This window comes from Eptatretus burgeri, chromosome 16 (genome assembly GCF_056783735.1).
Source record: "Eptatretus burgeri isolate ZD-2024b chromosome 16, Ebu_testis_v1, whole genome shotgun sequence".
Taxonomy (NCBI): domain Eukaryota; kingdom Metazoa; phylum Chordata; class Myxini; order Myxiniformes; family Myxinidae; genus Eptatretus; species Eptatretus burgeri.
Window position 1 is genome coordinate 9747351 of NC_140976.1, and position 17575 is coordinate 9764925.

The 17575-nt window shown below is 47.7% G+C and overlaps 1 protein-coding gene across 2 annotated transcripts; it reads left to right on the forward strand.

Moving 5' to 3' along the window:
• The first annotated feature begins 2861 nt into the window (after nucleotides 1-2861).
• On the forward strand, nucleotides 2862-16567 carry LOC147010477 (spartin-like). Of its 2 annotated transcripts, XM_085858666.1 has the most exons (11): nucleotides 2866-3010; nucleotides 3401-3554; nucleotides 7332-7442; nucleotides 12320-12523; nucleotides 12807-13004; nucleotides 13093-13293; nucleotides 13520-13625; nucleotides 13910-14104; nucleotides 14254-14412; nucleotides 14562-14652; nucleotides 15753-16567. In XM_085858666.1, the coding sequence occupies exons 3-11, from the start codon at nucleotides 7332-7334 to the stop codon at nucleotides 16039-16041; spliced, it is 1554 nt and encodes a 517-aa protein (XP_085714792.1). In that variant the 5' UTR covers nucleotides 2866-3010; nucleotides 3401-3554; the 3' UTR covers nucleotides 16042-16567. The 2 variants fall into 2 exon arrangements, with proteins under 2 accessions (XP_085714791.1, XP_085714792.1); XM_085858665.1 differs by lacking the exon at nucleotides 3401-3554 and having other exon boundaries at nucleotides 2862-3010.
• Nucleotides 16568-17575: the final 1008 nt, after the last annotated feature.

Genomic DNA, 17575 nt, shown 5'->3' on the forward strand with positions numbered 1-17575 from the left:
ATATATATATATATATATATATATATATATATATATATATATATATATATATATATATATATATATATATATATATATATATATATATATATATATATATATATATATATATATATATATATATATATATATATATATATAAGCCTGGTGTTGGCTTAGTGGTAAGGGTGGCGGCTTGGGATCCCAGGGTCCTGAGTTCAAGCCCCGTTGGCTGCTGAATTAACACCAGGGGGTTGACTCAGCCTGTCATCCTTCTGAGGTCGGCGAAGTGAGTACCAGTGTACTGGTCCCGGTGTATGCCCCGGTTGGAATAGGTGTACCATATCCCTGTGTGTCGTAAGAGGCGACCAGGGTTGGCGTCAGGAAGGGCATCCGGCCATAAAACATTGCCTCAAGAAAAAGCCTAACCTCTGCACAGCAGGGAAAAATGGCTGTAAAAAACGGTCATATATATATATATATATATATATATATATATATATATATATATATATATATATATATATATATATATATATATATGTCGTTTTTTTATATATATATATATATTGTTGCGAATTCGCGCCCGCTGGCGTGCGGATGGCCACGTAACTCGGATCGCGGCACGTCGCCCACCGGACAGACAATTCGGTCGTGATCCTCTCGGAACAACGCCGAGAGCTAGTCACAGGTGGGGGTTTAACCCCACCAGGACCGTGCCAATTGCCCACCCGCACAGGATAGGGTTGCTCGCCAAATTCGATCTACCTAAGTACCTGCGTGGATGGTCGACCGGGCAATCGTACCACGCCACAGGCCGACTCCGGACATGAACTGCTTAAGCGGTCCGTTCCGTGCTACAGTGATAACCGAGCAGTGTTATCGTCGGCCTCGACGGTTCCGATTAATTACGGGGCGTATTAAGCCCACTACGAACCCTTTACGTGAAGCAGGATGGACGGTCAATAAAGAAAAGACGAAGCGAAACAGGAAAACAGTTCACACAAAGCACATTTATTTCCCGGCACACGGAAAGCACATATCTACAGCCATACAGTCAAAACGCACATATAGCAACCAAAACAAAAGCAACAACGACTCAGAGTTAATACCGACTACGCGCACACATGGCAACACTTATGCAGTTCTACTTCGCAGACGGCGCCAACACACATTTACTCAAAAGCAAAGGAAAGAAGCCACCCTCATAGACAAGGGGACAGACAGGCCTGTAGGCCAAATGTGCACCTGACCTGGAGGAGCGGCCAGGCCCGCGACACCGGGGGTCCTACCCGCATCCTCGTGAGGCGTTGGCGGACGAGCCGCAAATGTGCCCCTGTGGGGGGGGGGGAAATGTGCCCCACGGCTGTGCCCCGACTCCGTGCTCCTTGGCGGGTTTCGTTGGCACGACGTTTGGAGTGGGTTGGGAACGGGGCCCCCTTTTTGCACTATCTCAGCACGGGGGAAAGGGGGAATTGTTGATGCCCTGGGGGAGGAGAATGGCTGGCTGGCTTGGGTCCCGCGACGAGCGATCCCACACTGCGACCTCGTCGCCGACTGCCGTCCTTCTCGCCTCGGACCCGAGCTCCTTTGCCTCTTCCCGCAACTCTTCTCAGCCGACTCCAGAACCCAACTCGATGACACTCTCCTCAGCCGACTGCAGAACCCAACTCTCTGCCACACCGATGACTTCGCCACCCGACTCGACTGACTTCATTCGCCACCCGGCTCGACTGACTTCATTCGCCTTGCGCTCGCCTTCTTATAAGCTGCCAGGAGCAGCTAATATGCAAATATTCGGATCAGGATGACCTCGGGGGCGGAGCCACGCTCGCCCATTGGTCGGAGGAAACAGGGGCGTGAACCTCCCCTGATCCTAGAATTTGCATATATCGATTTCACACAGACGCGCCTGGAGGTGGGGCCAAGCCGCCCCGCGCTTGCTAATTGGATAGAGGAAAAGTGGGCGTGTAGCGTTCTTGATCCGAATTTTCCCTCGGAAAGGCCGCTACTTGCGCTCGCGGCTCAGTGCGTTCGGCACCAATCACCGAACGGGCCCAAGACAGCCCGACGCTCAGTGTTCACAGGTGGTGCGGGAATGGCTGTAGAAGGAGAGAGGTGAAGGTGGTGGAGGGTTTTCGGTGGTGGTTTGATGGTTATGGTGCCGTTTGGGAATGGCGGTGATGTGATGATGTGGGAGCGAGTTGTGAAGGTAAAGGTCGTGGCTGTTGGCGTTGTTGTTGTTGTTGTCCGAGGGTTGGAGCGTGGTTGCACTTGGTGACGATGGCTGGCGTGGTGGTTGTTGTGTGACGGCGGTTGAGACGTGGTTGGTTCAAAATGAGGATAGAACAGAAAAAATGGCTAACTCAAAGCGTCGCAGCCCGGATGAATCACATAAATTCCCTCTATACAACGGGTTTGGGCTAATTACACATGTACTTCGAGATATCTCACCTACGGGCCCTTCATGGTGTAATGCGAATTTCCACAGCCGTAACAATATATATATATAGTTTTTTTATAAATATAGTTATATATACAGTATATATATATAGTTTTGGTGACTTCAGGAGAGGAGAGCAGATCAATGAGGATAGAGGGTGGTTTACCTTTATTAAAGTGACTTGTGTTTTTACGATTGAATTTCATGATGTAACAAACATGGAACATGACGTCATCACGGTGACTGTGTGCTGTGATGATCGTCACTCACATGGCACGCCCCTCACATGAAACGCGGCGTCACAATCGGACAAAGGGAAGATCACGTGATTTATTTATTCATTACTTTGATGCTGACACGTCATCGAGACTACCGATCATTGTCGTTTTTTTTCTCTGGGATAACTGTGATTTCGTAAAATATGTTATTTACACACGGACACAGTTGATATTGGAATGCGGTTGTTGTTGTTGTTATATCCCCAGACTTCTCTCGAACGAGCCTGTGGGACGAAGACGGCCGACCCATCTCCCAGGAGCGACCCAGAAATCCCCCACATCCAGGATCATGTACCCCTGCCTTCACGAGGTCAGGGCTACCACAGAGTTACAGACGAGGGAAAGGGCCGGTGCATGCGGACCAATCGGTACTCTGACCGTGTTCTAATCTGGGCAGCAGGGAAGAATGGGGAACATTTGGCACCGAACTTGTGTCGGGGAGTACAACCACCACGAATCGGCATCCCTGATAGTTGCACATTGGATGGTAAAAGGAGGTGGTGGCTTGACCGTTGGTCTTGTGGCTGGGGGTGGATGGCTGTACAGTTGAATCCCTCCCTGTACGATATCCAAATGAAACGATTTTGTATCAGCAGAATGTAGAGAAACAAAAGAGACCTTTGTATGTACAATGGCACATCTTTCATGTTCGTGCAGTGGAAACGCAATCACACTCGTATCGTGTTTTCCACCGTATCAGATTCATTTGGCACGTTCGGGTGTGTGCAAAGAGTGACGTCTGGGGGTCATGCTCTCGGGTAAAGGTGGTACCTACATTGTGGCATCGGAGCAGTTGAACGCTGATCCTCTTCTAATCTGCTTGGCCTGGCACCTGCCACCTCATCAAGAACACTGTCGGTCTACCTTTCATCTGTTTGCGAACCGATTGCTTTTGCCTTTTTTATTATGAGATTCCACCCTTGTTAAATAGTTCATTCTTTTCTTCTTCTGCTTTAATTGTTTTTACGAATAAGCACTGAAAAGCAGGAATCGGTGCCCACTTGTACCATGAAAATGTTACAAAAGTGGTTCGGACAGAATAGGACTGCATTGTCCTCCACCGGACGAGGAGCATGCCATCAGCAACATGGCATACCCACCCCCTTCTCTACGGCTGTAGTTTTGTGGTTGCCATTGGCTAATACTAGCTCTTCTGCCTTTTGATGGCATTTGCTCCATCAAGGGTATCACTATGGTCCAAGTTGATCATTGGTCCTTTTTAGTCTCCTTATGGGATGGTCGTTGGCTCCCAAAGAAAGCTCACCTGCCCTTTTCAGGTGTTTTTTTGTTGTTGTTTAGTCCCGGCAGGGTGTCACAACCAGCCTCCCTACTTGCAAGCCAATGAGGAAAGTCGGTTTAGTAGCGGAGAAGTCGACCGTGCGGCAGGTAGCACTGGGTTTACATCTTACCAGTGGCAGTCCAAAGACCTACTTCTTTTCCCTATTCTTTAGTTTGCAACGTCATTTGCTGGGGTTGGAAAGAGGGGGGGGGGGGTCACAGCTGTACTTCCAAGACAGTGCCCTCTGTAGATTAGCACAGGAATTTGGAATTTGTTCAGGGTGCTGGCAATAGCTCACCTACTCTTCACGAAGGACACCGTGGGATCTTTAACGCCCACCAATAATGCTGACAGACCAGATGTGCAGTTAAACATCCAACCGAGAAACGACGCACACACTGATGCCTCGCCGTGCTTACAAAACACCAAAATGGCAGTTTACAGCTGGACCGAGATTCAAACACATGAGAGATGGCTCTGAAGCAAGTATACGTACCTGCTCGAGGCCATCCTGCCAGCATTGAATAGTTGTGCCATTCTATGATTGAGATGATCGACCCTCCTCAATCCCCTTTTCTCCCCCTCCTCCTTTTTGTCCTCTGTTCTCAAACTTTCAGCTTGCAAGGACAGAACTCAAAGTAATGTTCTTGATTCCTGGTAGGCAATGGCTTCCCTGAGTGAATCTCACCATTTGTTTATGCATGGGAGAGAAGTCCTGCACTGTGTGTTGATTGCTAGTTCGGCGAGCCGTGGTAATACCACATGGCCTTGCAGAACCGTCGAACGATCGGTGAAAACCCGCCACGGGGCGACATCCTCGCACCATGCCCTCCAAACCCGGCAAGCACCGTCTCGTGTGGCTGTCTATGAGAAACGTTTATGACGGGTCATTCTTTGCCTTATCTTATTTTGTTCAATCTTACTCTGGGTCTCAACTTGTGTCGAAATGTCGCAAAACAGATTTTGTCAAGACGATGTCACGTGTCGTTCTATAAATAAGGGTCCTTTACGACACAATTTGTGATGTTTTTTTTTGTAACTTGAGGCTAAATTTTGCCAAAGGGGGAAGATGTGAGATTATTTCTATTAGCTCCACCACTGAAGGTGAAGGAGGTTATGTTTTCACCCCTTTCTGTCTTTGTTTGGTTGCTTGTTTGTTTGTCTGTGTGCAGGATATCTCAAAAAGTTGTGGACACGTTGGGTGTGTGACAAGGACGAACTGATTTGATTTTGGTGAAGATCCAAATCCGGATCTGGATACGAGAATTATTTTATTTTAAAAGTGATTCTTCACCATTGAGAGATAGGGTCAAAAACGATATATCGCATGATATTTCAAAGATATGTTAGGCCCGATATGTTCTCGTGGATCAGGCATTACGTGGTGGAGGTATGCGCTCTACCGAGTGCCCTTCCAGTTATATTGTTACAGATTTGGAAGCCTTGTGCACACAGACAGTCAGCAGCCCCGCAGTTAAGTTATTTCGATAAGTATGTGTTTATAGTTAGAATCCATCCCGTGTGTCTAAAGGGAATTTCATGTGTGCTCTGCGGGTTTATTTTTTTAGTTAGGTTTTTATCAACTACAACAACAACAACAACAGCGGGCCGTCGCCTCGCTCCACCGTCGCCATTACGCACGTGGCCTTAGGTGAGGAGGTAGGCGGAGCTACAATTGCCTCAGCTCCGACCCCGCCCCAGAAAGGTGGGAGTTGCCCCACCTACCGTGGGCCTGTCCAATGAGGGACGGCCAGCGAATCGCGCGATGCAACCGTCCCATCAGGTGGCGAGGAAAGAAATCTCTCCCACCTCGACAGAACGAGTGATCGGCGCATTCTGTCTGGCGGTATGGGTCTGCCTCGCCTGGTGTCACCCGATCAGGGAAAGCTTTTTCGGGCTTGATCGCCGGTCGCCTCGTCATCTCTCGCCTCATCCGCCTTCGTGCTGGCTGGCGTCCGTCGCTCTTTCCCCCGTCCCTGGTGCTTGGTGCTGCGTTGTGGCGATGGGTTCGAGTCCCGCCACCGGACAAGCTCGACCAGACCGCACGGGGTGGACAGGTGCAAGTGTAGGCTCTTCCCCTCAGCTCGCCTTCCCATCTGAGCTGAAAGGCTAAACTAAAGACCCGACGGGGTCCATTTCTTTTGGGTGTGTGTGTGTGTGTGTGTGTGTGTGTGTGTGTGTGTGTGTGTGTGTGTGTGTGTGTGTGTGTGTGTGTGTGTGTGTGTGTGTGTGTGTGTGTGTGTGTGTGTGTGGTGCCGTCCTGTAAGTAGAAACTGTTTAAGTGCCTTGTACATTGTAAATTGCATTTCTTTTCGTCGTGATAACTCTGCTCTCTGTGCTCCCCTGCTCCATTATAAATAACCCCAATTGTTCAATGTACCAGCTCGTTGCCTGTCACTTTCTTTCATTTGTTTAGCACGGTGCGTATTGGGAATTTGGGAGGCCGTGTGCCGTAAGTTGTCATTGGGACCGGTGCGGCTCTGGTAACTCCCGCTCGGTACTCCGGACCCGAGTCGGTGCATGCGACTCGGTTCGGACAGAGTCAGCCGAGGGTGTGGTTTCCCCAGTAGCTAGACGGCGTGAGTACTTTGGTAAATTGGAATAGACAAGTGGACCCAACTCACGCCGTCAAAATATTGGCAACCACGGTCCTTTAAGTGGCTCGTCGACTCCGGAGTTATCTGGGGTGACGACATTTCAATTCCGGTGTTCGGTAGGAGACGGCCCAACTGCTCCGTCTGGCGTTCGTCCTTGCTATTGAACCCGGCATCGCAACAATATTGAGTGTCTCAGGGTCACGAATGAGCACGTGCAGGTATACAGTATATGCGTTACATTACGTCTGGGACAAGGACATTATGAAACGTCATTGTACTTCTGAGGGCATCGCAAGGACACATAGAAATTGATGCTAAATTATCGCAGTATATGGGATTCGAACCTGCGGTCACAGCTTCATGAGCACCTTCTGCTCAGATGGAAATGTTAAATAGGCCAATATCAGAATATTTTTCTCAGATTTAAAGTATGAATTGGGAAGCAGGTTTTTTTATCATATTGATAATCCTATTTCATTGTTGAATAAATGATGAATAACTGATTTCTGCTGGTGGGTCAGGAGGTTGAAGGAAGGAACTTGAAACGCTATCTGAATTGTCTCCCCCTAATAATAAATCCCAAGCACAAATAGGGATGCCGTAACAGATTGATCTTTCACCTATTATTTTTCTCTCACAATATCATCATTGTTCAGTTTTTGTTCATCAGGACCTGAAGCCATACTTTTTAATGGTTGGAAATCACACATAGCTGGTTTCATTCACATTCCCTTCCATCCCCTTCTCTCCTGCAGATGGATGGCGCTCAAACAGACTCGACCGAGCTCACAAGCAGAGTTGCGTTGGTTCGACGAGAGTACCGAGCAGCTTACGACACATTGGCTCAGGCCATCACGGCTGAAGAGGTGAGACGGACATGAGAATACCTGCCAAATGGCCAAAAATACGTCATTCAGCAAAATTCAAGCGAAATTAGGTTTCATTAACAACATTGTGCACTCCTCCACTATTCTACAAACTCCATTATTCTTTCCAACTTTCCAATTTTCTTGACGGTTTGCTTCTGTATCCATATTATCTACCCAGTGTGCCCTCCCCGACCCCTCCTTCTTCCCACATCCCTTATTTGTCCAAGTCTCCCTCTATTTTGTCCCTCAGCCCTGCTGTTAGTACCTCCCTCTCTCTGCTGTTCCCTTTGTTACCTAAACCACTGAAGATGAACGGAGGTTATATTTTCTGTCTGTCTGTCTACCTGTCTGTGAGCAGGATATCTCTAAAAGGTTATGTATGGATTCAGACTAAATTTGGTGGACATGTTGGGTATGTGACAATGACAAATTGATTTGATTTTGCTAAAAATCAGAATCTGGATCCGGATATGATCCGGAATTTTATAAATTTTTTAAGTGATTCTTTGCTATTGAGAGATGGGGGGGGGGGGCAAAAAACGATATGTGGCACGATATCGCAAAAATCGCAAAAAGGATGTGGATGAGTTGGTATGGTGACGAGAACAAGCCGATTCGATTTTGGTTCATATCGGGTCCGTATGCAGATCCAGCCCATCAGCGGGATATAAAACATAAACTGTTCAGCCTGGCAGAGGTATGTGTTCAACCGAGGAGTGCCGTTATCGCTCTGTTCTGTGTTCTTGCTCTTCCACAAGCCTTGACTTTGAATACAAAAACTGTGATAGACATGGTATTGTTGCGGAATCGGGGGTCGAAGGCGAAGACCACGAGGGGTGAACTACCTTGGGTTCTCCCCAGACTCCCGAATCGCAGGCCGTCGCACACGAATAACTTTGTGACGTGACGGGTCACTAACCGACTGTGAATGCCAATAACTCGACCATGTGACTTAGGGTCCTCCGTCTAATGAATACCGTTTACCCAAAAGTCACGTGATCTAATTACCGGGGGACACGCCCTCGGTGTGCACTTGCTGAAACCAGATCACCTTACCAGATCAGATGCAGCTGAGCGGGACTGCCAAGCTCGTGCCGGCCAAACGAGAGTGCGAACCATGCTGGACCAATGACAGAAAACACAAAAATGAGCTGGGAATACAGTCAGCCCCCGCTTCATCGCGGTTCACCTATCGTGCCCCAGTTCATCGCGAGTTTTCCCTTGGAACGTAACTAATTTTTTCTGCAGATTCCCCTGGTACATCGCGGTAATAATATATGAAATATAAATTATTTAAGCAATAAATTATAACGCGTGGTGCTCGACCAGTCACACAACGCACGAGACAAAGTTTCGCTCGTGAACTTCGAATATTTTCTACGTTTTTTTCTCCAAGCCCCATGATGCCGCCCAAATGCCCTACACCTTCTAAGGCTTCTGGCAAGGAACCGAAGCGCCAGAGGAAGGTCCTGGGACGCTCCAGGAGAAGGTTAAGGTAAAGGTGCTCGATATATGCTTGGGGAAGGAAAAAGGTTTGCCGCTGTTGGACGAGCACTGCTCATTCCCAGCATCTCAAAACCAACCAGACCAGACTAGTCGATCTCTGGCACCTCAAACCCAATCACTGCCAAACCGACCAGACCAGACTAGTCGATCTCAGGCACCTCAAACCCAATCACTCCCAAACCGACCAGACCAGACGAGTCGATTTTTTTGGGGAGGCATTCATTCATCGCGGATTTTGACTTGGCGCGGAGAGGTGTGGAACGTAACCCCCACGAGAAACGGGGGATTACTGTATTTCTTTACAAAACATTTATTTATAATCAAGCGAGGAAAATTATGTAGCACATTGAATGGGATTTTATTTTTATGTCCAGCAGGGGATAGCAAGGAATTTGTTGGGTGCAGCAAAAGACAAGCAATCTTACAAAAGCAGTCAGAGCAGAGTTAACCAGTTATATCTTCTACATTCTTCATTTATGCTCGGACAGTCGTGTGCGTGCACACACACACACAAAGGTGTGGGAGAGAGGTGTAGCATAGTGCAATGTGCGGGGTGCGGTGTCATGCCAGAGGAAAATGGGATTGCAAGTCAGTAATGATGCTCTTTGTGCATCCAAAGAAGACGGAATAGGGGGTGGATAGAGATGGAGGAGAATAGATGCTTAAGGAGAAAGATCCCTAACCCAGGAGTGTAAAGGTCTGTATGTGTTGCATGTACATCTGTGGGATGCTTCGCTTGAGCTGAATGTCACCTCGTGATATGGTGTGTTATCTCCTGCTCAATTACTTTGCTGGGGCTCGTGGAAACGTGCGCTCCGCACTGGTCCGTCTGGCTGCACACTGCACAGGGGTGGAGGAACGTCGACAGCACGGTTGGGAGTCTTGGCAATTACCCCGGATCAGGCTCTCAAAGAATAAGGAGCGCGTTCTGGCAATCGCACACCAATTGTGAGACAGGGAGTGGAGCGAAGCAAAGAGGTGAGCGAGGAGTAGAGGAAAGAGCGAAGAAGAGTAACGGCTCCATGCTCCCCCTTTTATAAGCTCCGGCCGAAAGATGGGGTGATGACCGGCAAGCGACGCACTGTGGCCCGAATCCTGCTCCTCTATTGTGCCACAGCGGCCCTTGCCATGCCCTGCCAGGCCCTGCCAGGCTCTGGGACCCGAAACCGTCTCAGTTGCCCACCCGCTTTGGCATCGGTCAGAGCTCGTGACTCAACAGCAGTTGAGCGTGCACCTGACTGAACGTGCCCCGAGTGCAGTCTTAATGTCGAATAGCAACGTACTTTCCCTGCCACCCAAGGGCCCCCTCATGAGCCAAAATGCACACCCGGGCCCCGAACCAAACTCCCGGATCGCCCTTCTTGCGACCCTTCCTCTTTGCCCCTGGTCTTGCCGTGGTCTGGCGACTGGATGAGGGTTGTATCAATTCCGGATGTTCACGGGGACGTACCCGGTGAGATACGGTCGATCTATTAACGTATGTTGCGTGGTCAAGCATCGTGCGGTGCCGTGGACAATGCGAGTCGTGCGGTGCTTCTCAAAATAGACTGGAGAATTGTAGCGATGCAGAGGTACAAGGGGGTGTGGGAATATTTTTCCCGTGTGCGGGAGGCGTTTGTAGTCAGGGTGGTGAGGTTTCGTGAGCGAGGTGTGAAGTAAGATGAGGTGCTGGTTGGGAATTGGCGTGCAGAATTGAACGAAATAATGGTGCACGATGTGTGTAGTGGAGTGGTGTGGTGGATTTGAGCCACAGGGGGCATCGTGGTGTGCTTATTCTCAATTGCCTATTGAATGGCGTGTGTGCTTGCATGTTTGTCATGTAATTTGTATAAAAGGAAAGGGTTGGAGTCAGAATCAGAATATGAATTAGAGATCGTAGCTAAACCTAGCGACGAGATCCACGCAACACATTTCGTCCCGTTAACCCACTAGACATGAGGGGAAGACTAACTGCATGAAGACTAATGAAATAACTGCCTAGGGATGACTTTATGTTGGGTGCCATTGCCTTAGGCTTAGAGGCATGCGGTTTTGCAGAACCGCAACAGTATTTTTGAAAGGGCAATCCACGTACACACATCTGCTATAAAACTCCAGTAAAGGAAGATCATCTGAAGGTCACATGATTGACTAAACTTGGGTACTGTACTCAGTAATTGGATAACTGTTTGATGGGATAAGGTAATTTATTTATTTTAAGGATTGTTCGGTAATTTTCTGAGGATGTAAAATGTTGTCATTTGTACCACCTACTCCGATGACATGACATTTCTCTATTGATCAATTTGTGGGCGATTCACTCTACACTCGTACTTGTATAAGACCCGTCGCTTCGCTGACGGGAATACTAATCCTTGCTGTGTTGGCTAATCTACAAGGCAAGAACAAAAAAGGATTCCTGGGAGATCCTGCCCTCCGTGAGGGGAAAACCAGCGTCACAAGTTGGCGTTTGCAGTTTCGACACATGTGCCCCTGTACCCACATACAAACCTTCGTTTGTTTATTTATTTATTTATTTCTTGCATCACAAACCTTCCTGGGAGTTCCATGAATTCACCGTCGTTTTATCCATTGAAATCCCTTAAATCTGTTCTGAGCTTATAACACTACAAACAAACATACAGACAGATGCAGCTCCTCTTCTAATATAGATTATGGGGGGTCGGAGTTAGGGATAGGACAAAATTTTACATTCTCAATATTGTGATTTGATGTTAAAATGTGGGTTATCTTGGCCTCCATTTTTATTCTTCTTGGAGAAAAGTGTAAGATTGTGTAAGCCATTTTGTTATCAGGCAGTATGGCCTCCAGCTTCAGGTCACTGAGGCTAACACAGGTTTATCTCTCTCAATACTCTCCCCACCCCCCTCACCCAAAGGATGGCATATTGCAGCGAGACAGAAGCAAACATGGTCCTGCGCCTATGAATCATCTGAAATCATTAATGGCAAATAGCAAACAGGATGTTTTACTCGGGGAGGGGGGGGTGGGGTGGAGGGTGTGGGGGGGAGGGGTGAAAAAAGGTGACACGTGGCAAATAATTTTTAAACTACTTCTTTTTTTCATAATCAACATTGTTCTTTACAGCTTTTACAGATTAATTTACTTTTCTCTTTATTTTGAGGTTTGGTATCTCAATATTTTCTTGAAAGAACAGTGCTCGAGCTTTGGAATAAAATTCTTGGAGAGATTTGGAATTGCATAATGTGCTCGGTTCTCAGGTGATGATGCAGTATAAGGGTAGTTGGATTTACAAACTTTGTCCCTTATATTATTAAACTTTGTAATTGTGATGACTCCTGGCTTGGAAAACTAATCACTACTTTCATGGAGTGACCTTGATGTGCGCTCCTCCCTCACCCTTCTAGGCATGCCAGCCGCAGGCTGCGCTGGACGCATATAACCGTGGACTCGAGAGACTGCGCAAGGGCTTGGCAATGTCCGAACCCACCCCTCTCGGCCATGATCCCGCCTGGGAAGAAGCTGCTGAGATGCAGTGCAAGATGAGGGACATGGAGACACAGGTGCTGGAGCAGATTGCAGAGCTGGAAATAAAACTGGACACTGAGCCGGTAAGCAGCCTGGACCATCGACGTGGAGTTTTAAAAGGCTGGAGATCTTTGAGGAACCTGATATCTTTGAGGAATGCTGTAATTATGCCTTGTTGTGGTTGCAGTTTTGGTCTCATTGAAAGACAATGGGATATAATGGAGTAAGTTGACCTTTTATATGCATTTGTAGAAAAATAAAGACTTTCCGAAGGTCACCATGATAAACTTGTTTATGAGTGCCATACTTTGTGAACATAGAGCTGCTGTGAGTGAAAATCACCGCATTTGTGTTTTTGGTGAGCAGCATGGTGTGGTGCCACGGCAAGACATTGTGATACCACCCATGGAGGCCGAGGAATTGCAGGTCATCGAGAGTGGTGTTTACCTGTTCCGCGCCTCAACAGATGGTCGGGTCTGGACTCCGGCTGTGGCTGGTGGGCTGCGGGTTATGAGATTTCAGCAGCCCACAGATGACGCGTTGCTGCCTCCAGCCTTCTTGCAGGTAAATTACATCGAGGAACATTGATCAAAGTAATAGGTATCGCACATGAGGTGTGCTAACCTTTCATGTACACTGTGTGACTGGGCAGGCTTGCGGCTGGGTGTATCCACTGCTCCCAGGCCGTTCACCCATCCTGCGTTTCGCTGACGGTGCATACGTATTCCCAGATGAGAGGCCAGGTGAGCAGCCCGGGGTCTGTATGGCAGTGGTTCTATCACCAAGCGTCCCTCTTCAGGATCGTGAGCTGCTCAACGATCTCCTGATGGAGCTTGCCAACCTGAGAATGCAGGTAAACTCACAATAACGGACCACAAATTGGGCTGTCAGGAATGTGGATGCCAGGATTAGACTTCTTAAGATGGAAGAAGTGTACGTGACGGGGTAAGTAAATGCAGTGCATGAATACTGGACGACAGTTGATTATATTGACAATGCTGACATTGAGATGATTATTTGAACCATTGAAAGTCATTGTTTGAATCCTTCTGAACGTTCACTTTGCGTTGGCTCCACAGACAGAGGCGGCAGCCGTGACGCTAGATCCTTGCCGAGTTCACGCTGCCACCCAACAACCCTCTATCCCGAACTGGAGCGTAAATGTTGCCCATGGAATCAATACAGGTACATGTTGTTTTTTTAAGCAGCAACGTTTGGGTTGCTCGTTGGTAACTCCATATTTATCATCCGTACTTTCACAATCATTTCCTTCAAGGTCATTTCGTGTCTGGAAAGCAAGTTTAGTGATTGGTTAAAGGACCTTTTGGAGGTCCTGCTCGATCTGTGCCTCTCGAGGATTAAAAATATGTCGTGATTGTAAAGGTGAATAGTTTCTGTGTGGCGCCTGTGGCATGTGATGTGATCAAGATTTGGATGAGAAGAATGTGAATGATGTGCGTGATGTGCAGGTGCAGAGTGGCTCAGTTGGGGCCTGGGATTGGGTGCACAGGCAATGGGAACTGCCGTACGATGGGGAGGAGAGCAAGTCAGAAGGCGAGTTGAACCTGCCAATCGGCCGGTTTCGGTCGATCCAAGGGTGGCGACCGGCCTCAGAGTAACCCGGCAGGCAGCCGGTGGGGTCGTGAAGGTCAGCGAGGTGGTGGGTGAGTTTGATATGGGATCTTCTTATGGGTTGGAATAAGAAGCATTGCATCAGTTTCGTTCGGCAAAGCCTCAAAATATTTGCACAAGTCTGTATATACTGTAAATCCTGCCTCGTGTGTTTACTGTGCATTCTTCTCCACATTTTCAGTGGGTGCTGTAAGCTCTGCAGTTTCCCGAATGGGACACATTCTCGCACCCCACGTCCACCGTTGCGGCTCTCGTCTTCTACCCGAATCGATTCGGCATTCGGACCAGCACGGCTCGACGGTGGACGGAGCATTTGTGGTCGCTGCTAGTGGTCTAAAAGGTGACCTCAATGCTCCTTGGTTCATATTAGAATGAAAACTTGTCATTCATAGAATACTAAAGTGGTTTCTCTGAGTTCCACATGATCTGTTATCAATTCTGTTTCCTATTATTGTCCCTGTCTTCTTCTTCTTCTGCTCCATTTAAAAGGCATTACAACTGTTTGGTCGGGCCTCGAGCAGGCGGCAAAGACAGTTTCCAATGCGGTCTCCAACACCACCGTGGACACCGTGGAACACAAGTAATCTATGAAGGGCAGGAATAAAAAAAACAATTGTGCATTGCCCAGCTTCTTCCTTCACCTTCTTTGTCGATTATAAATATTTTCGTTTGTTTGTGCGTTTGCATGTTATTCTTTCACAGCCGAACCGTAGCACCTAGAGGCCCCAAATTTTGAGTGGACGTACTTCAGAATCTGGGCAGGCCACCAAAGGCCGCTATAAAATGTATATTTGGATGTTGGGTCAGGCAGTGCTGCCCAAGGCAAAAGATAACCACCATGAGGTGAATAACTGCAAAAGTTTTCAATGTCCACATGTCCTGAAACCACCACCATGATGCCAATGACTCCATAGGTTGTTGATTCTGTTCCTGGGGTCATCATTGCATTAAAGCTTAATCATTGGTTGGAAGTTTATTTGACAAATTTAAACAATCGACTCGTGGCAGCTCTTGCTTTCACTGGAATTGGACTTTTTTTGTTCTCCATATGATGAGGATTTTTTATTTTTTTTAACAGAGTCGAGGCTCACGGAGGAGCAAGAACAGCAGCAGGGTTGAGGGACAAAACGGAGAGAGACTTGTAAGATGAAGGATGTGAGGAAGAATGGACAAGATGGATACAGAAGCAAACTGAGGGAGGAAAACGGGAAAGTTGGAAAGAGGTTGGGCTTCAGGGGGGTTGATGGGGGTAGAAAAAAAAATCATGGTTTTTGATGGGGAATGATCTGAGATGGTGGGAAATAGGTGTCTTGAAGACTCGGAGGGAAGGATGAGATTGAAGTGAACGTACAAGTTGGTTCCACAGGTGGGAGACATATTGCAGACAGAAAATTTCGGTCTCAGTAGAAAACTGAGTTGACAAAGCTTTTTATTTTTTATTTTTTTTTTACTTCATGAAGCAAACCAAGTAGAGAAAGAATCTGGAAACCTTGGACTTCCTATCCTCCCCACCCTTCACCAGATGTTCATGATCTAATTTTTGGAATCTGATTGTGAAAATGATGGCATTGATACAGTCGAGCCCATTACATGTTACATGTCTTGAATGATGTAATTGTTCGTATTTTACATTGATATCTCCGATTCGATTTGCATGCCTCCCCTATCTTCGTGTTACAGGTATGGCGAAGAGGCCGGGCAGGCAACCCGCAATGCCATGGCTTCGGCCATCGACCTGGGCACGGCGGTGTACAATGTGAGCCATCTAGGGGTCAAGCAATTGATCAAATCCACTGCGAAAGAGACTGGGCGTGCCGTTATCACTCGGTACCCACTGCCCGAGGACCCGTCTGGAAGAACCGCTCAGCAGCAAACACTCGGGGACGTGCCCACCGACCCGACCACTTCTTCAATTCAGCCTAATGTTCACACAGACAAGAAAAACGAAACTAGAAAAGAAACTGAGTAAAATGGAAAGCGATTTTGAGGACTACTTTGGCAATGAAAAAGTATGAAGAAAATTGTGCAGATTGAAAAAAAAAAAAAATCTGTGTTCTAAGGGTAAAAGAGGAGAGGGTGGGGGGTTGGAGTAGGGTTGCTCACCCTGACTTGTCACGAAACCCTGGACTGGCTTGTTGGGTTTTTCCTCGGCTGCATTGAAGCACTGCATATTATCCAGGTGTATGATGCTGTTTCTATGCAAGGTGGAGAGATCAAGTTTGCTGATTTACCTGGTTGGTAATCTTGATGTTGTGGAAACCTTTCTTTGAGGGAGGGAAAAAAAAATCGCTCAGCTTGTATCGTGGCTTTGAATACACAATGTTCGTTTTGATTTGCATCCTCAGAAATGCCATGATCCAGAAAGGGATTCCTTCTTCAGGTCTTTCTGGTTTATTTATATGATGTTATGTTTAGCATCGAGTTTGTACCCAAATCATAGATTACTTCTGATAAGTTGCCCAATAGTAGATTAAAATTCAACATTGCAAGCTAAAGGATTAGTACAGAAGTTTATCTCTCTCATTTGTGATTTTTTTTTTTAATGCATTACATAGTCAAGGCTCATGGAAGAGCTCGTACAGTGAACGGATCAGCACGTAACAGACAAAAAACAGGACGCAAAATACGCATTCATGGGTTGAGCAAAATGGACACAGAAGGAAACTCAGGTCAGGTCAGGTCAGGTATGGGAGCATGTGCCAAAACAGCACGTCGCTGCGTCCACTTTCCGCCGGTACTCCAGGGGCCTCCGTCTGGCCATCCCCCAGGCAGATTCCAGGCCCATCCCCATCTCCTTGAGATGATGGTCAACCTGTTGCAACCATGAGGCATGTGGTCGACCCACTGGCCTCCTCCACTCATGAGACTCCCTCACTGAGAGAATCTGGTGAGCAGGATCAGAGTCAGGAAAATGAGCCACATGTCCATACAGCCGCAACTGACGCTCACGGACTATGCAGGTAACAAATCTCATTCGAGTCTCTCTCAGCAACCGCTCGTTGGACACAACATCCGACCAGCGATAGCCAAGGATTCTCCGAAGAGACCTGGTACCAAAGGAATTAAGTCTCCGTCTCAGATCCTTGGTCAGAGTCCAAGTCTCGCACCCATAAAGCAAGACTGGAAGTACCAAGGACCTGAAGACTCGGACTTTCGTCCTCCCTCACAGGTACCGGCAGCGCCACACCCCATGATCCAGTGAATCCATGACTTCCCAGGCCCGACCCAGACGTCTATTGACCTCTGACTCGCAGCCAGCAGAGACATGAATATCACTGCCAAGGTAAGTGAATCTCTCCACGACCTCAACATCCTCACCACAAACAGACACAGACAGGACAGCAGCATCCAAGATGTCACCGAAAGCCTGGATCTTAGTTTTGACCCAAGAAACCCGTAATCCCAACGGCTCCGACTCCTCATTCAGCACCTCGAGGGCCCCCAAGAGGATGTCTAAAGTCTCCGCAAAGATGACTGCATCATCTGCAAAGTCAAGGTCCGAG

Coding starts and splice junctions, on each gene's coding strand:
- LOC147010477 (XM_085858665.1), top strand. CDS start 2,990: ATGTACCCCTGCCTTCACGAG. Junction 13,294..13,519: donor TTGCCAACCTGAGAATGCAG/GTAAACTCACAA, acceptor TTGGCTCCACAG/ACAGAGGCGGCAGCCGTGAC. Junction 14,105..14,253: donor GAAGGTCAGCGAGGTGGTGG/GTGAGTTTGATA, acceptor CCACATTTTCAG/TGGGTGCTGTAAGCTCTGCA.